The sequence below is a fragment of the Gymnodraco acuticeps genome, unplaced genomic scaffold (assembly GCF_902827175.1).
Source record: "Gymnodraco acuticeps unplaced genomic scaffold, fGymAcu1.1, whole genome shotgun sequence".
Classification (NCBI taxonomy): domain Eukaryota; kingdom Metazoa; phylum Chordata; class Actinopteri; order Perciformes; family Bathydraconidae; genus Gymnodraco; species Gymnodraco acuticeps.
This window is the reverse complement of record NW_022991779.1, coordinates 44,615-60,992: the sequence shown is the minus strand read 5'-3', so window position 1 is coordinate 60,992 and position 16,378 is coordinate 44,615. Positions and strand designations below refer to the sequence as shown.

The 16,378-nt window shown below is 40.6% G+C and overlaps 2 protein-coding genes across 3 annotated transcripts; one reads left to right on the top strand and one right to left on the bottom strand.

Moving 5' to 3' along the window:
- Window positions 1–2,590: 2,590 nt before the first annotated feature.
- On the bottom strand, window positions 2,591–7,395 carry LOC117535177 (mitochondrial import receptor subunit TOM20 homolog). Its single transcript, XM_034199558.1, has 4 exons — window positions 7,333–7,395; window positions 6,014–6,095; window positions 3,794–3,936; window positions 2,591–3,164 (listed from the first exon to the last, which is right to left on the bottom strand). Exons 1-4 carry the CDS (start codon window positions 7,339–7,341, stop codon window positions 3,120–3,122), a joined length of 279 nt encoding a protein of 92 aa, XP_034055449.1. The 5' UTR covers window positions 7,342–7,395; the 3' UTR covers window positions 2,591–3,119.
- A 2,063-nt stretch (window positions 7,396–9,458) lies between these two features.
- On the top strand, window positions 9,459–16,071 carry LOC117535184 (E3 ubiquitin/ISG15 ligase TRIM25-like). 2 transcript variants are annotated; one of them, XM_034199569.1, is made up of 3 exons: window positions 9,604–9,620; window positions 9,909–10,048; window positions 14,736–16,071. In XM_034199569.1, the coding sequence occupies exon 3, from the start codon at window positions 14,738–14,740 to the stop codon at window positions 15,896–15,898; it is 1,161 nt and encodes a 386-aa protein (XP_034055460.1). In that variant the 5' UTR covers window positions 9,604–9,620; window positions 9,909–10,048; window positions 14,736–14,737; the 3' UTR covers window positions 15,899–16,071. The 2 variants fall into 2 exon arrangements, with proteins under 2 accessions (XP_034055461.1, XP_034055460.1); XM_034199570.1 differs by lacking the exon at window positions 9,909–10,048 and having other exon boundaries at window positions 9,459–9,620.
- The last annotated feature ends 307 nt before the right edge of the window (window positions 16,072–16,378 follow it).

Below are 16,378 nucleotides of genomic sequence, written 5' to 3'. Positions count from 1 at the left end.
ACTCCACTACAGTTCAGAGGTACATGGTGTACTTCTACTCCTCTACAGTTCAGAGGTACATGGTGTACTTCTACTCCTCTACAGTTCAGAGGTACATGGTGTACTTCTACTCCACTACAGTTCAGAGGTACATGGTGTACTTCTACTCCACTACAGTTCAGAGGTACATGGTGTACTTCTAATCCACTACAGTTCAGAGGTACATGGTGTACTTCTACTCCTCTACAGTTCAGAGGTACATGGTGTACTTCTACTCCACTACAGTTCAGAGGTACATGGTGTACTTCTACTCCACTACAGTTCAGAGGTACATGGTGTACTTCTACTCCACTACAGTTCAGCGGCACATGGTGTACTTCTACTCCTCTACAGTTCAGAGGTACATGGTGTACTTCTACTCCTCTACAGTTCAGAGGTACATGGTGTACTTCTACTCCACTACATGTATTTAATACCTTTAGTTACTTTACAGATCAGGATGAATGATGTGAAATCTAAGTGTTAAATCTTTAGTTCCACCTGGAGTAAATCCACAAGCTACCCTGCAGTATACAAAGTCATTCAAACTAGCTGCACCTTCACCAGCTTTGAGAACACTTTAATGATCAATCATTATAAAACATATCATATATATTATTCTGAAATGGACCAATCTGCACAACGACTACTTTTACTGTCGCTACTTTAACTATATTTGGATGAGAATACTTTTCTACTTTCACTTGAGGAACATTTTGAATACAGGACTTTTACTGTGACAGAGTATTCCTACACTCTGGTACTTCTACTTTTACTAAGTACACGATCTGAGTACTTATAATTTCACTACAAGATCTGAGTACTTATACTTTTACTCAAGTACAATATCTGAGTACTTATTCCACCTCTGGTAGCGTATTAGTCTGAATTGTAGCCACAAAATCACGCAGAGCTGCATACAAATAGACTCACAATGGTAACAAGTGGAAAATAATATTTACAAATGTGTACAATGATTTGTAGGTAATTTTGACCACTCAAGACACCTGATTTATACTTCTTCAAAGGAAGACTGTGTTCATTCTACAATTACATGGGATTAAAGCGAAATGTAGTTTTACTTGTATAATACTTCAATTTTATATAAAGACAGTTTGTTTTCATCTGTTTTCAAATAAACAAAGTCTTGGCTTTCAGAATATTAAACTTGTTTCGGCAAATTCAGATGATAAATACAACTTTGAAGCTTCGGCATAATTACAAGCGGAGAACGGAGTAACTTAACGTCACAGCAGGCATAACAACAGCCGGTGTTTCTTGTAAGTGTTTCCCCGGGAAACAAACGCAAAAATACACACACACACTCGCGAGCTTCCCCCAGACCAGTAATACAAACGAAAATGTGTCTTCGGGTCAATGTAACTGATTTCGAGAGAGCAAGTCACATTTGGTTTAGGCACGAAACATACTACCAGTAGAAATACATTGCTTTCAAAATCGCTCTGTGTCGAATCAATAGATTATATTTCGTGACTATAACACGAAATGCCGTGAGTGCTTCATCCTCTGAACACCACAGGATGGCGACTGTAACGCACATAACATAGGTACGCTCATCTGAAATGATTGTCCTCTGCAATTAATATTATCCGTCAATCAAGTTCGCTAATCAGCTCGCTAACGTTAGCTTCAACAAACATAACATGCAACGTTAGCCTAATCTAAAATGCTCTACTACGGCGTACCTTTCATGTGGCTCGTCAGCGCAGACTCTCGCATCGTTATTTTTGCAAACTTTGCAGGAGGCTACTCGTGGGCTTGACCCTCGTCTTAGCCATGGCTTGTATTTGTCTTCTGCTAGCCAACGCTCGTTGAAACTGCAACCTCCTGGCACAGTCATCTATTACTCTGATCAGAATGCCCAGGTCACACGTAACACAAACACTTGCAGGTCGCGCGCGTATCGCGGGAAGGCCGCAGCGGAGATGTTTTATGTAAAAGCAAAGCAATTATTTTCTTTTAATCTAAAAAGCGAACTATTCAGTCAGACAGCAATTTATTGTAAAAGTAAAGCATTTACATTTTCAAGCAGTTTATCTCAATTTCAAGCACCATTCCCAAAATTCAAGCACTTTCCCAACCTTGAAAACACCAGGTCAAATTTCAAGCATTTTCAAGGATTTCAAGCACCCGTACGAACCCTGTTTGAAGCAAGCTTCGAAGCACTGCTTCTATGGAATTGTAGTCCAGGGGTTTGAAGCACGTATCGAAGCTTCAGTCTCACACTGCCATCACTAGTCTGGTCTCCTTTTATGACGTAGATGCTGCAGCTCTTATCTACTCCTTTACTGGCTGCTCCTTCACTGAGAAACTCTACCCATACTTCAGTCCTGGTTGTTTTCACAGCAAAAACTGTGCACCTCTGATCATCTTGCCTGTCAGTCAACTCATCACTCGTCTAATTTCATGTGTTGATGTATTTTTCATTCAAGGGAACGTTTTTTGTATTAATTAAAAACACAGTGGTTTGTATCTGGTCCAGCTGGCTTTGTGTTGCTTCCCTTTCCCGCATTGACATAAACAAAATAAACAAACTCACAAAACAACTTCATTGTTTGTTACCATTTTTTATTGTATTTTCCTAAAGAGGGTCGTCCTCTCTTTAAAATGAACAAAACATTTTGTTACTTTATTTTTTTTAAGTGTTTCCAAGTGGAGACTGAACAGAAAGACGACTGATAACAAAAACAATAAATACTTTGTGGAGCAGAGAGAAGGTTTCTGTAACGTTCTACCACTGATATTCTCATAGCAGTAATCAGTGTAAACCTGAAACATGATGTGAGCGACACCACCACCCAGTCCAGTTTATCATCAACCATGGTGGAGCGGGCGCTTTGAATTCTCTGGCAGTTATGATAAGGAAACTCTTCATACCCCAAAACGGGTAATTTAAGTAAAAAAACAAACAGACGCTACTGTCATGGTTACAGCTGGAATAAAAAACTATTTCCCTAGAGGACACGTCGATGGGAAGTGATGGACGTCGGCCGGAGTGATGGAGGCCGAGGCGTTGGCGGCTCCGCATGAGGAAGAGGAAGAGGAAGAAGAGGAGGAAGGGTTGTTTCCTTTCGATCCTCTCATTCTATATCGTCCTCGCTCAGACTCTGTGCACTCACGATACGCTGAAGGACAGGAAACAACAAGCGTTAACAGAGAGGAAGTAACCAATCAGGATGAAGATGGAGAGTCAGGGAAGTGTTTTTGTTTTATATTTTATACAGATTTCTGAAGTTGAATTAGTGGTGGAAGTATGCTTTTAGGGGTTTTCCCTTTCCTGTAGTGTGTTCTATAGGTTTTAGTGCATGTAAATGGTCTTGTGAGGCTTAAATCCCAAAGTGTCCTCCATAGGGAGTTTCTCTCTCCTGTTCTCCATATTGGCTTTTTTAATTTTTCCTTGTGTTATTTAAATATTTGTGTAGTATTTAATAGTTAAACATAATATCACATTTAATTTGTATTTAGTGTCATTTTAATTAATTAATTTAGAGTATTTGTTTATGTTTTCGATTGAAGGTGGAAACGGGGGATTTGGTGTTTAATGGTAGACAGGTGGAGAAATAGAATGTTTTTTTTTACCAAGGCAAGAGAAGATGTAAGAACATTATTCCTCTTTCTTTGAATTGATGAAACCTAAGAAAATAAACTGCACAGCTAAAATTCTTGCCTGGACAAAGCACCTTATCCCAGCAGCAACATGTGATACCTGGTGCAACAGCAGCAGCTTGACTTTGATTTGTAAGAGTTGTGCTACCTGGCTGATGCTGGGCAGTTTGGTGAGCAGCATCTGGAAGACGGGTGGAGGCAGAGTCTGCTGCAACACCTGCAGCAGCTGCTGGGGCTGCCCACACACTGCGATGGCGTTGGTCAGGTGGTCCACGCCTTTCTCATAGTCTCCTGTGGAGAGGAGACAGAGGTGAGGGAAGTACTCACACACTTCACTTAATAAGCCAGCCTAAAAGTAGTCATGCATTCAAAATGTTAATTAAGTACAAGTAAATAAGTATTATCAGCATTATGTTTTCCAAAGTTGTAGTTTGTCATTATGGAGCCATTACTTGGTAGTACAGTACTGCATCATATGATGTAAGTTAATGTGTTTTTGTGATTTAAAGAGTAACACTTTGTCAAACAAAACTAGACATACTAAAGTATTACTTAAGTACAACTACCTCAAGTACAAGTATCTCAACATTGTTATTAAAGGGGCCCTATCATGCTCATTTTCAGGTTCATATCAGTATGTAGTGTCTCTACTGTGACATGTCTCCATGCTTCAATGTTCAAAAAGCTCTTTATTTTTCTCATTCTGCCTGTGCTGCAGAACCTCTTTTCACCCTCTGTCTGAAACCAGAGCCCAGTCTGCTCTGGTTGGTTAGCTGGCCGGCTCTGCTGTGATTGGTCAAACGCTTAGAGATGTCCCGCCCCTTAGCCTTTCATGTACGATGTGCTGGAGCGCCAGCAAATAGCTGTGTGTAGGTGCGTGGAGGTGCGCGTGTGTGTGTGTGTGTGTGTGTGTGTGTGTGTGTGTGTTTAGGGGTATGTGTGTGTGTGTGTGTGTGTGTGGAGGTGTGACCTAGCATTACTATCCTTGTGGGGACCTATATCTGTTTACACAGTCAGGTGTGGGGACTCGCCTCCCTTATGGGGATAATCATTTAGGGTGAAGACTTGGTTAGGGTAAGGGTTAGGGTTAGGCATGTGTTGGTTATGGTTAAGGTTAGGATAGGTCTCCAGGAAATGCATATAAGTCAATGTAATGTCCCCTGAAGTGATTGAAACATTGTGTGTGTGTGTGTCAGAGTTCCCCTTAGCCGGTAATTACCGGACTATGCCCGGTAAAATATGCTGAAGACCGGCAAATCTAAATCTCTCCGGTCAAAATAATGTTCCCTTAGCACAATACCGCATCAGTTGCGCAACTTATGTGACAGTCATGAATAGTCAATTCTAATGTCTAACACTTAATGTGGAGAATGAGATGTCCTGTGTGGGTTGATTGTGCGTTGATCTGTTGGTAATGCCTCGGGGTTCCGGTGGGCATGTAAACAAATGCATAATGCTGCGCTATACTTTGCGGCCTCACCCGGTTGCATAGCGACGCTTATTGTTTAGGTGTCTTTTAATAAGCAGGTAGTCATATCATTAGCTAGAACTAGCTGGATCTGATCGATATGGACATAAACGCGAGTGAAGTCTAATCTGACGGGAGAGAGAGATCAGCTGCTGCTGACGAGTCGACACGCAGCTCTGCATGATCAGCGGTGAGCGGAACAAAACACACACTTCAGGTTAGAATATCACACGTAGCTATTTTAATGACCTCTCAAACTACCGTAACTAGTTAAAGATAAGTTTAGTTTGCTGTCGGGTCACTCATTACTGATCCGCGAGCTGCATGATACTGACGGGCTGTCAGGAGAGGGAGAGCGCTCCGTTTATTATTCCCGTGTTCTTATAAGTTACTGTACACTTTTGAATAATGTAGTTAATCTGCTATAATTAGTTTGTTTAATATCGAATCATATCAATTTGTTTTAAAGCTCAATAAATAACAAAGAAGACCTTTGACCGGCTCTTTTCTCATTTTGTCCGGAAGATTTAAACTTTAACGGACATTTTGACCGGCGAAAAAATATTCTAACGGGATCTCTGGTGTGTGTGTGTGTGTGTGTGTGTGTGTGTGTGTGTGTGTGTGTGTGTGTGTGTGTGTGTGTGTGTGTGTGTGTGTGTGTGTGTGTGTGTGTGTGTGTGTGTGTGTGTGTGTGTGTGTGTGTGTGTGTGTGTGTGTGTGTGTGTGTGTGTGTGTGTGTGTGTGTGTGTGTGTGTGTGTGTGTGTGTGTGTGTGTGTGTGTGTGTGTGTGTGTGTGTGTGTGTGTGTGTGTGTGTGTGTGTGTGTGTGTGTGTGTGTGTGTGTGTGTGTGTGTGTGTGTGTGTGTGTGTGTGTGTGTGTGTGTGTGTGTGTGTGTGTTACCCTGAGCCAGCAGCTCCTCCCCCAGCTGGATCTCCTCCAGGAAGAACTTCTGCACCGCCTCAGCGTCCTTCAAGTCGGGGAGCTGCGGGACAAACAGCAACAGGAAGTCAAACTGTTTCTGAGTGATCAATAATCAGATCTGATCTGTGAGCCACTCGTACTTTTCAAGATGCAAACGCTTATTGTGAAATTCACACTCGATACAGCACAGCTTTGGCAAGGGAAACCTTAGAGCACATGTGTCAAACTCAAGGCCCGGGGGCCAAATCAGGCCCTTGGTGGATTTAATTTCGGCCCGCAGGATAATTTCTAATTACTTTTAGATCTGGCCCGCCGGTATATTGCACGCACACCTTCACTCCCTCCTGAGGGTCTCCTCAGCTCAGAGCCTGAGCCCAAACATTGATGAACCTGCACCCAAGATGAGATGCCAAGTATCTGCTTGAACTAGCATCACAGAGCAGCACACTGAGTTCAATGGATGTTTCCTTGTGCACTTTGTTTCTTGAGACAACAGGGCATGTTTGGTTTTCTCTTTGAGGGAAATAGTTTTGTTGAAGCTGTTGTTGGCCTGTGGGAAAATGTAATCATAAGAAATGACTCCAGAAAAGCTGCAGATAGAGCCATAAGAAATGAATGCAACTGATTATTTAATGTTGTTTTTATAGGCAATAGTTTAAGCTTTGTTAGTTCCAGGTTTAATATGTGCAATAAGTTCATTTCAATAAGTTCTACTAGTTTTTTTATCTTGGCCCACTGTGTATTTGAGTTTGACGCCCCTGCCTTAGAGCCAAGGCTCCTTCAACAATTCAACACAATATAGACTAATACAGGAAGTAAAGCTTTTAAAATAAAACCTAAAAATAGTGCTTTCCAATTCTACTAAAATATTATTATTATTAGAATAATAATTAAATAATATGTGTATTAAAATAAAATAATAATATAAATAATATTTGATTAAGAATCACTTTTATCATACTAATACTAATAACACTACTACTAATAACAATAATAATAATAATAATAATAATTAATGTTGTCACATAATCTGAATTATGGATTGTATTTTAATGGAATTCTTGAATTTATGGGTTTCAAAGGGAAAGAGAAAAACAACAACAACAACAACAATATGGTAAATAAGATACAGAGATGTTTGCACAGAGATTTCCTCAGGTAAAATGTTTTATATATTTGAGAAACTAAGAAATATTTGTATATATTTTGCAACTTAATCATTTTCCTCTTACTATGAAGCACACTGTAAATGATTGACAGGAGATAAAAGGAAGCCGATAAGGACTGTTTGTGCTCACCTTTGCCATGCCCGCCCTCTCTGTGGCGACCTGCTGCTTTCTCCTTCCTGCGACAGACACAAAGAAATACAAATTAAAAACTAAGAAATGGATTTAACAACTTCCTGTAAAACAGCAAGATTTTCATTTTGTTCATGGCTTGAACTGCTCCTTTAAAATGTAAAGTAACCTTGATTTAAGAGGTTCCATCACTGGGAGATCACTTTTCTCTTTTTTGTATACAGAGCATTGAGGACACTTAACATTACGTTATGTTTCAGCATTAGGCAACAACCTCATCAATCGAGACCCAATATCTCACGAGGAAAAAGTGAGAACAGGATAATATGATTGCTTTAATTCAGGCAACAAAATGCCATAATGATCCATGAGGGATGCTGCCTGAGAGAAAACACTCTTCTTCCTTGTTATCATGACCACTAATGTTACATACTCAATGTCTAAAAGCCTTTAGTTTATTTTATTGTGTATAGATTTCTGTTTTAGAGTAGATACATATTGTACTTGTTGTACATTTGATGAAGTTACGTTGTCTACATTACTAATAAAACATGTCCCCGAAGCTGCAGAGTTTGGGTTTAGGGATGATAGGAGACCGGCTGAGGTCGATCTGAGGGACCGTTGGGGTTGGTGGGGGGTGTAAGTAGGGTTGGGAACCGAAACTCGGTTCCAGATGAGAACCGATAAGAAAATGCCGGGTACCGGGTACCCATACAAAATACACAATTTCGGTTCTGCTTAACGGTTCCTAATCGCGGTAGACCCTGTATTCCAGCGGGTCCGTCTGCACCGCGGTGCTGCGGTGACCCGGTGGAATACAGGGCGGACCTGGAGAATCACAGAACGGCCGGTCGTCAGCGGGCCGTTGACGGCCGGCTCGGTACGCTGACGGCCGGCACCGCCCTTCATTTTTTTAAACGGCATCATATAAATTGCGCTGACAGGCGACAGAGGTCCACAGTTGCCCCGCAGCGATGCTCCCCGCCCTCCCGTAGACATTTCACGAGCTCAGTCACTTCATAACACCAAAGATAGGTCGCGGTAAACACTCTGAAGTGAGGCTCCACTACACTAAAAAAGAAAAAGAAAAGGCAAAGTGTAATGCCTGTTAATAGCTTGCCACAGGCATAGCTCAGTTAAAATAAAGCACAGCTATTGTGCAATACATTTGTATTGCATGTATATTTTTTAGTAACAATTTCAGTTAAAGCTTTTAAGAATAAATATATTTTTGTTATCTAAACGTTTGACCTCTTTATTTTACAATTTTGGAATCGAAACGGGGAATCGATAAGAACCGGAATCGATAAGCAGAACCGGAATCGAAATCGGAATCGATAAATTTCAAACGATACCCATCCCTAGGTGTAAGAGAATATTTTCATCTGATCTGTTTATAGAGTTTCTTATTGTTTTATAGAATCTGTGATACTGCAAACATCTGCTTGTAGTCAGTCAAAGACCCCTGTGTAGGTTGAGGCTTGTCTGGATCTCTTTGAGACAAGTAGACTATTGTCTCACATCTGCTACTAATTAGGTATTAGGTAATTAGGTATCTCCTCGTGTTGGTTAGATGTTTTGTGTCTTTTGGGGCAGAGATTACCTTGGTGGAGCACAAGGACAGTGTGAAACTAGGATGATCTCCCGGCCGTATGTAATTGTCTGTCTCTCAATAAATATCAGTGTATTGACAGGTGAATCCAGTTTCCCTCATTTGATGATGCGCTCAACATTGCTGCAAAGAAGTTTTTACTTCACAGGGGGTGAGGAGGTCAGTGAGGTAGGGGGGGGGGCAGATGGTGGAGGGCTTTGTAAGTAAGGACCAGTCTTTTGTAGTTGATGCGGGGGGAGACGGGAAACCAGTATAGTTCAAGTTCAAGTTCTACAATGGAAATAAGTCTTTAACTATGTAGATTATATCATCCATGACATTTTACTGACATGTGTTTCCATTAAATGTAACTGAAAACGTTCATCATAATAAAGATTAGAAACAGCTTGACACATCTGTAAAGCACCAGCTTTGCTCCCTAACTATCAGAGAAAACCTGATATTTCTCAATGCCCATGCAGATCAGAGGGAGGGAAACACCAGCTGCAGTGAGAGGAGGAGCTACAGTGGAAAGAGGAGAGCTTACACGCGGCACGCCACAGGAAACGAAAGTTAAGTTAGTCAGAGAGGCAGCCACACTGCAGTCGAGACTAGTCTCCTTTTCTGTCTAAAGAAAATACAAACTGAGTTCATCAGATCTTTCTCAACAACACAGCAGAGTCTCTGTCAAACACTGGTGAGTACATCTGATTATATTTACACTGTCAACAAGAAGGATTAAAACATAACAGCTCTACTCAGATGAAAGCTGCACCACTTGTTTTTCTCTATCAACAAAACCATATATATGACACTTTAAACAGTCTCTTTGTATCAACTCTTAGTACTTTAGTAAATAATAATAATAATAATAATGCATTATATTTTTTTATTAGAGCGCTTTTCCAGGTACTCAAAGCGCTTTACAATTACACATTACACATATTAGACATGTAAGAGTCATTACTGCAGACATTACCCACAGGAGTGTCTTGCCCAAGGACACAACGGCCTGACGCAGTGGCGGCCGAGGCGGGATTCAAACTGGAGTTCCCCCCTTGATCTGATGACCAACGCTCTAACCACTGCGCCAAAACTTCCCCAACTTGAAACTGAATCTCTGTGGTAGGAGTTTTGATTCAATTGTGCTTTCCTGCTATTATTAAAAAAAATCGACAAAACATCAGTTCCTCTGCTCCATCTGTCTGGATGTATTCACTGATCCAGTCGCTATACCATGTGGACACAACTTCTGTAAAGAATGCATCACTGACCACTGGGATACAAGTGACAGGTGCCAGTGTCCCATATGTAAAAACGAGTTGTACACAAGACCTGAGCTGCACGTTAACACTTTCATCTCTGAGACGGTAGCTCAGTTCAGACAGCAACATATCATAATCCCAGTGTTTCCCCTATATACAAATAGCGACGGCTACTTTTTATTTTTTTATTAATATAATAAGTGGCGACCCTTTTTCGTTTTTGATTGTTTGTTATGTGGATTTGTAGTATTTGTCTTTGTCTTTTTCATATGGGTGTTTTAGAGTTGTACCTCCTAGATCAGGTCTCTAGTAATTGTGTGCTCAAAGTGCACCAGATTGAAGCATTTTACTTTCAAATGTTCAAAAAAATCTTCCCGGGGGGGCATACCCCCGGACCCCCTAGAGCAGTGCTTCTCAAAGTGTGGTCTGTGGACCACTGGTGGTCCGTGAGCGCCCCCTAGTGGTCCGTGAGTATATTGGTAACACTTCACATTTGAAATTAATTAATCAATTTGAGTTTTCCGCACTCTCGCGGGAATATCTCCGCAATGGAGCAAGGTTAAGTTTCACTTTCGATTGCATGATATAGCCCAGCGCAACACCTTCATCACACATGTTGCCACTTGTTTGTACCATTTTCAGGCGATTTGTAATCTGTTCTAGAAAAACGATGTGGTTTTTGATATTTGTGGAGTTAGGTGGTCCGCGAGTGTTTTTTTATTGGTTAAGTGGTCCTTGGTATGAAAACGTTTGAGAAACACTGCCCGAGAGCAGTGGTTCTCAAATGGGGGTACGCGGACCCCTAGGGGTATGTTTGAGTACTGCAGGGGGTACGTGAGATTTATTTTATGTTAATAAAAAAACATAATTAATGCATTTAAACAAACTTCTAATAGTAGATGAACTACTTTATTCAAAGGTTTACAGTAACTCTGGATAATAAAATGGGAAAAATAAACAGGGCGATCTCTTTTCCTCTCCCTCTCCTGACAGCCCATCAGTCTCGTGCAACTCGCTGAACCTGTAATATAAGTGACCCGACAGTAAAGAATACATATATTTATAACTAGTTTAGCTAGTTCAAGAGTAGATTTACCAGATTTACCAGTGTTAGGTCTAACTCTTAGTGTATTTTGGTCCGCTCACCGGTCCGTCACAGCGGCGGAGCTGTGATCATGCAGAGCTGCGTGTTCTCCGTCAGCAGCAGCTGATCTGATCTCTGATCTCTGATCTCTCTCTCGCGTCCGGTTATACTTCACTCGCGTTTTTGTCCAAATCTATCAGATCTAGCTAGTTATAGCTAATGATATGACTGCCTGCTTATCGAATAACCTAAACAATAAGCGTTGCTTGGCAACGGCGTGTGGCCGCAAAGTATAGCGCAGCATTATGCATATGTTTATATGAGGGGTAAAAATCCCATGCTCATAAAATGCTCATATATTTGTTTCTCTTCATTCCCCACGCCCGAAAATAAATAAATATACCAATTTTAGGAAAAGTATCGAAGTTAGAGCAGTGTGGGTATTATATGAACAGAGTTACACATTTTTCAAAACGCGAAGTATAATAACTGCAGTTTGCCTCGCTGTCACAGAGAATGACAAAGATCCTCAGTGAAGCAAAGGGCCCATGTTTCACTACATTGTAAGTACAACTTATTAAAAAGATCAGTTCAATGCAACTAATGTTGTCTTAGTGTTATTGCATGATGTTAAAATTGGTTTGCCATGAATATAGTGATGGATTGTAAACATTTGAAATGTAGCTTACGTTTTTTCTCAGTTACAATGTTGTTGTTTTAATAAATCAGACACTGATGGTGCAGCGCTGTACTGTACCTCTTTATATAGGCATTTTGTCCCTAACAAATTGTGTTTGCGCTGATCAGGGGGTACTTGGCGGAATATTTTTTTCAAAGGGGGTACATTATTGAAAAAAGTTTGAGAACCACTGCCCGAGAGGATGTGACGTCCACCCCCCAATTAAAACATGTTCATACATTACAGAATACATTTACATTACTCGCCTAGGGCAGCAAATTGGCTAGAATAACCAACTGGTACTAGGCCTCAAGAGCCTTTCTTGTGCTGGCAGACACATAGAAACAAATTGGCAGGGCGCACTTGTAGGGGTGTTGAAAATAATCGTTTCTACGATGCATTGCGATGCGGACGTGGACGATTCGGTATCGATGCAGTGATGGAAGATAATCGATTATAGCGTAGTAACGTTGCTTCCTGATTTTCCAAATCGGTCTGTGACGCAGAGATCAGGGAACAGACGTGACAGCGGCACAGAAACACCAAACATGGAGCAGTCTGCTTTATCCACCAACACAAGAACACCAGTCCAGAACCAACAGCAGAAGGACCCGCTCTGAATCACTCCGTGACTTTGCGGCTCAGAGACACAGGGATTTATGTTTTTCAAAAATAATCGCGTTACAATCATGTCAGGTTTTTGGTGGATTTAATTAAGTCTTGGATTGCAGAGTATGAATGCCCTCTAGTAATTTTCAGACGATATATACGTGTGTAAAGTTTGTGAAGGCAGGAGGAAAAAAGCTTCCGCGATCACCGTCTCCTCTGTTCCTCTAAGCCCCGCCCCCTCCCTGAAAATAATGAGTGACAGGCTGATAGTGACCCGATAGAAACTTTATTATTCACTTAATCACTGAGATATAATGAAGCTAACTTAATCTCATACATTCATAGGATTTATGCAACAGTAAGACAGAGAATGTAAGTGTGCACCCACATGCAGTATTTTAGTTGTTATATGCTGTTGTAAATACTCCTGTTGTCTGCTGTGTTCAGACTCAAGTCCTGTGTGTGATGCCACATTCAGGACATTCAGTGTCCTTTTTTTAACAGAAGGCCAATGCTAGAAGCTGCAGCTAGACTGCAGAAGCATTATTTTTTTGTTTTTGAGGATGGAACAATTTCACACAGATATAGGGAGGCTAGACCTATACAATTCATTTATTTTGGTTTATAAATCAATGTCAAGACATTTATGTTATTGATTTCTGAAGCACTTTCTAAATAATAAAAAGAGAGTTCATATGTATTTACTGCATGTATGCATTGATGAAAAATAAGCCATGTGCAGTAATATAGAACATTGAGGATGCAACGCATTGGTATGAATCGTGATGCATCGTGATGCATCGGGATATCGAATTGAATCGAATCGTTGACAGGATAATCGTAATCGAATCGTGAGACCAGTGAAGATGCACAGCCCTAACGTGCACACACTAAAACATTCCACGCGCTCCGCGCTCACATAATGCTAGGCATTATGCTACACTGATAATCCTTAAATCAAACTTAACTGTTTCGACACTGGAGACAATTCTGTTTCTCTATAAATAAATATTAAACTCATATAGTCGTCAGCTCTTACTCAACTACACATCAGGGTCTCTGCTGCAAGGCTGAGTAGAGCTGTCAATATTTAACTATAACTGTATTTTTTTTGTTTGAAGACAATCTTGCTACACCTTTTGTGCAAATGTTGCTGCATGTAATTAAAAGTATAACATTTTAACTACATATACTATCATTTGATTTGAATTAGGGCTGCACGATATTGGAAAAAACTGTTTTTTCCCCCCCTGCGATATATATTGCGATATGAAAAAATACAGGAATGGAAGAAAAGACAGTTTTTTTTTTGTCCGCAAACCATCCTTTCTTGAAATTGAATGCTATACAATTGGTATTTTTCTAACTATATTTAACCGGATCAAGGATTTTAGTTACGGACGTCTGGATCTTAAGTTATCAGAGCAACAAGCTGAGCTAGCTCGGTTAGCAGCGCCGAACTGCCATGGAGAAACACATGAAACTACTTTATTCAGTGTTTTTACCTTTAATCACCAGGTCCGTTTGCTTTGGAGATTTGATTGTGATTGGTGGTTTGCTGTGCATGCAGAGCCTGCTTGTCACTCACTCAAGTACCCCTGACATGAGAGCAGCACGAGTTTTCCTTTTGTAGCAAGCAGCAAAATAATTGTAACATGACGTGTTTGAGTTAATTTGCCTTCTTAATATCACACATCCTAAAAAATAAAAGGAAAAAATTGCACGTCCTGCGATGTGGCTATCGCGCATATCGCGATTATCGTCACGACACGATATATCGTGCAGCCCTAATTTGAATCACAATGCACACTAACTTACATAACGAACTTAAGAGTCAACATGGAGGGCATTCAAATTGCAATGTTCAAAGCAACAGCTAACAATTGAGCAGCCGGTTAATTTCTAGTTTTTAAAAAAAAATTAACTATACCAGTGTTAGTCAGACCCAAAGAATGATACCCTGATGTTGGGGATGCCCTGATTCAATACACTGGATTCAATACTAAACTTATTCATCTATTCAGGTATCTGGAAAGCGTCACCAATCCTCTTTAAATATAGTTTTCTGTTTTTTTACATTTTATTTTAAGTGGTAAAAAATTCCTATGTGTGCATTACATTCGCAATATGTCTGTATATAACACATCTATGTCTACTTTTGTTTTCAATGTGCAGATATGGCTAGCTGTCTTCTATCAGAAGATCAGTTTCTCTGCTCCGTCTGTCTGGATTTGTTCACTGTTCCAGTCACTATACCATGTGGACACAACTTCTGCAAGAACTGCATCACTGAACACTGGGATACAAGTGAAAAGTGCCGGTGTCCCTTGTGTATGGAGGCGTTTACCATAAGACCTGGTTTGAGAGTCAACACTTTACTTTCTGAAACGGTTGCTAAGTTCATAGAGGAAGCTAAACAGGAAGCTGAACAGGAAGCTAGAAGCAGCAGCAGCTCAGAGCAACAAGTCTTCAAACCAGGGGAAGTTCCCTGTGACATCTGCACTGAAACCAAACTGAAGGCCCTGAAGTCCTGCCTGGTGTGTCGGACCTCATACTGTGAGACTCACCTGGAGCCTCATCTGACAGCCTCAGGCCTGAAAAGACATCAGTTGATCGACCCTGTGGAGAAGCTGGAAGACAGGATGTGTCCGAAGCACGATAAACCTCTGGAGCTGTTCTGTAAGACCGACCAGACATGTGTCTGCATTCTCTGCCATGTTTCAAACCACAAGATGCATGATGTGGTTCCTCTGAAAGAAGGATATGATGAAAAGAAGGCAGCGATGGTGAAGGCAGATGCTGAATCTCAGCAGATGATCCAGACAAGAAGAAAGAAGATCAAGGAGTTCAAAGAATCAGTTGACTTGAGTGAAAAAGATGCAGACAGAGAGATAACAGAAGGTGTTCAAGTATTAACTGCTCTGAGGGAGTCTGTTGAGAGAGGACTGAACCAACTTATCGACACGGTTAGAATGAAGCAGAAAACAACAGAAAAACAGGCCAAGACTTTCATCAAAGACCTAGAGCAAGAAATCTCTACGCTGAAAAAGAGAAGCGCTGAGATAGAGCGTCTTTCACACTGTGATGATCACCTTCATTTTCTCCAAGGTGTCCAGTCCCTAAAAATCCAACACCGACCACCCACCAAGAACTGGACAAATATCAGCTTTCATCCATCATATGAGGGCAGTGTGAGGAGAGCTGTGGCTGAGTTGAAAGACTCAATAAGTGCCCCCGTAACACTGACTTTTGACCGCCCTGTGAAAATGAAAAAAATGAAGAAAAAAAAACCTTTCCTGGCTGACGGAATAGGCGGAACTAACGCGATTCTAGTCTGACCCATTAGAGCGTAAAAACTGTAACTATAAGTATCTGAAACAAATATCAATAACTGTATTGCATTGTTTTCTTATGCGCAATTACTTAATACTAGGGGTGTAACAGTTCACAAACATTTCGGTTCGGTACGTACCTCGATTTTTAGGTCACGGTTCGGTTCGGTACGTTTTCGGTACAGCAGAAAAACTTATCACAAAACATTAAAAAAATGTTGTTTTTTTTATTATTATTATTAAACTGTGAATAATGTTTTCACTCAAATAAATACTAAATATAATAAAATAAACATTAAGGTGCAGCATTTCGATGAACTGAAATAATCTGTATTTGAACTGTACTAGTACCTAAGCAGCCAGTTTGACATTAGGACTTGCTTGTCATTGTATTTTCATGTTTTTTAAAGAAAGATGAACTTGTCCACATTGCTTGCCGAAAGGGCAGATCAATTAAATATCGTCCGCCACAAATGGATCTCATAA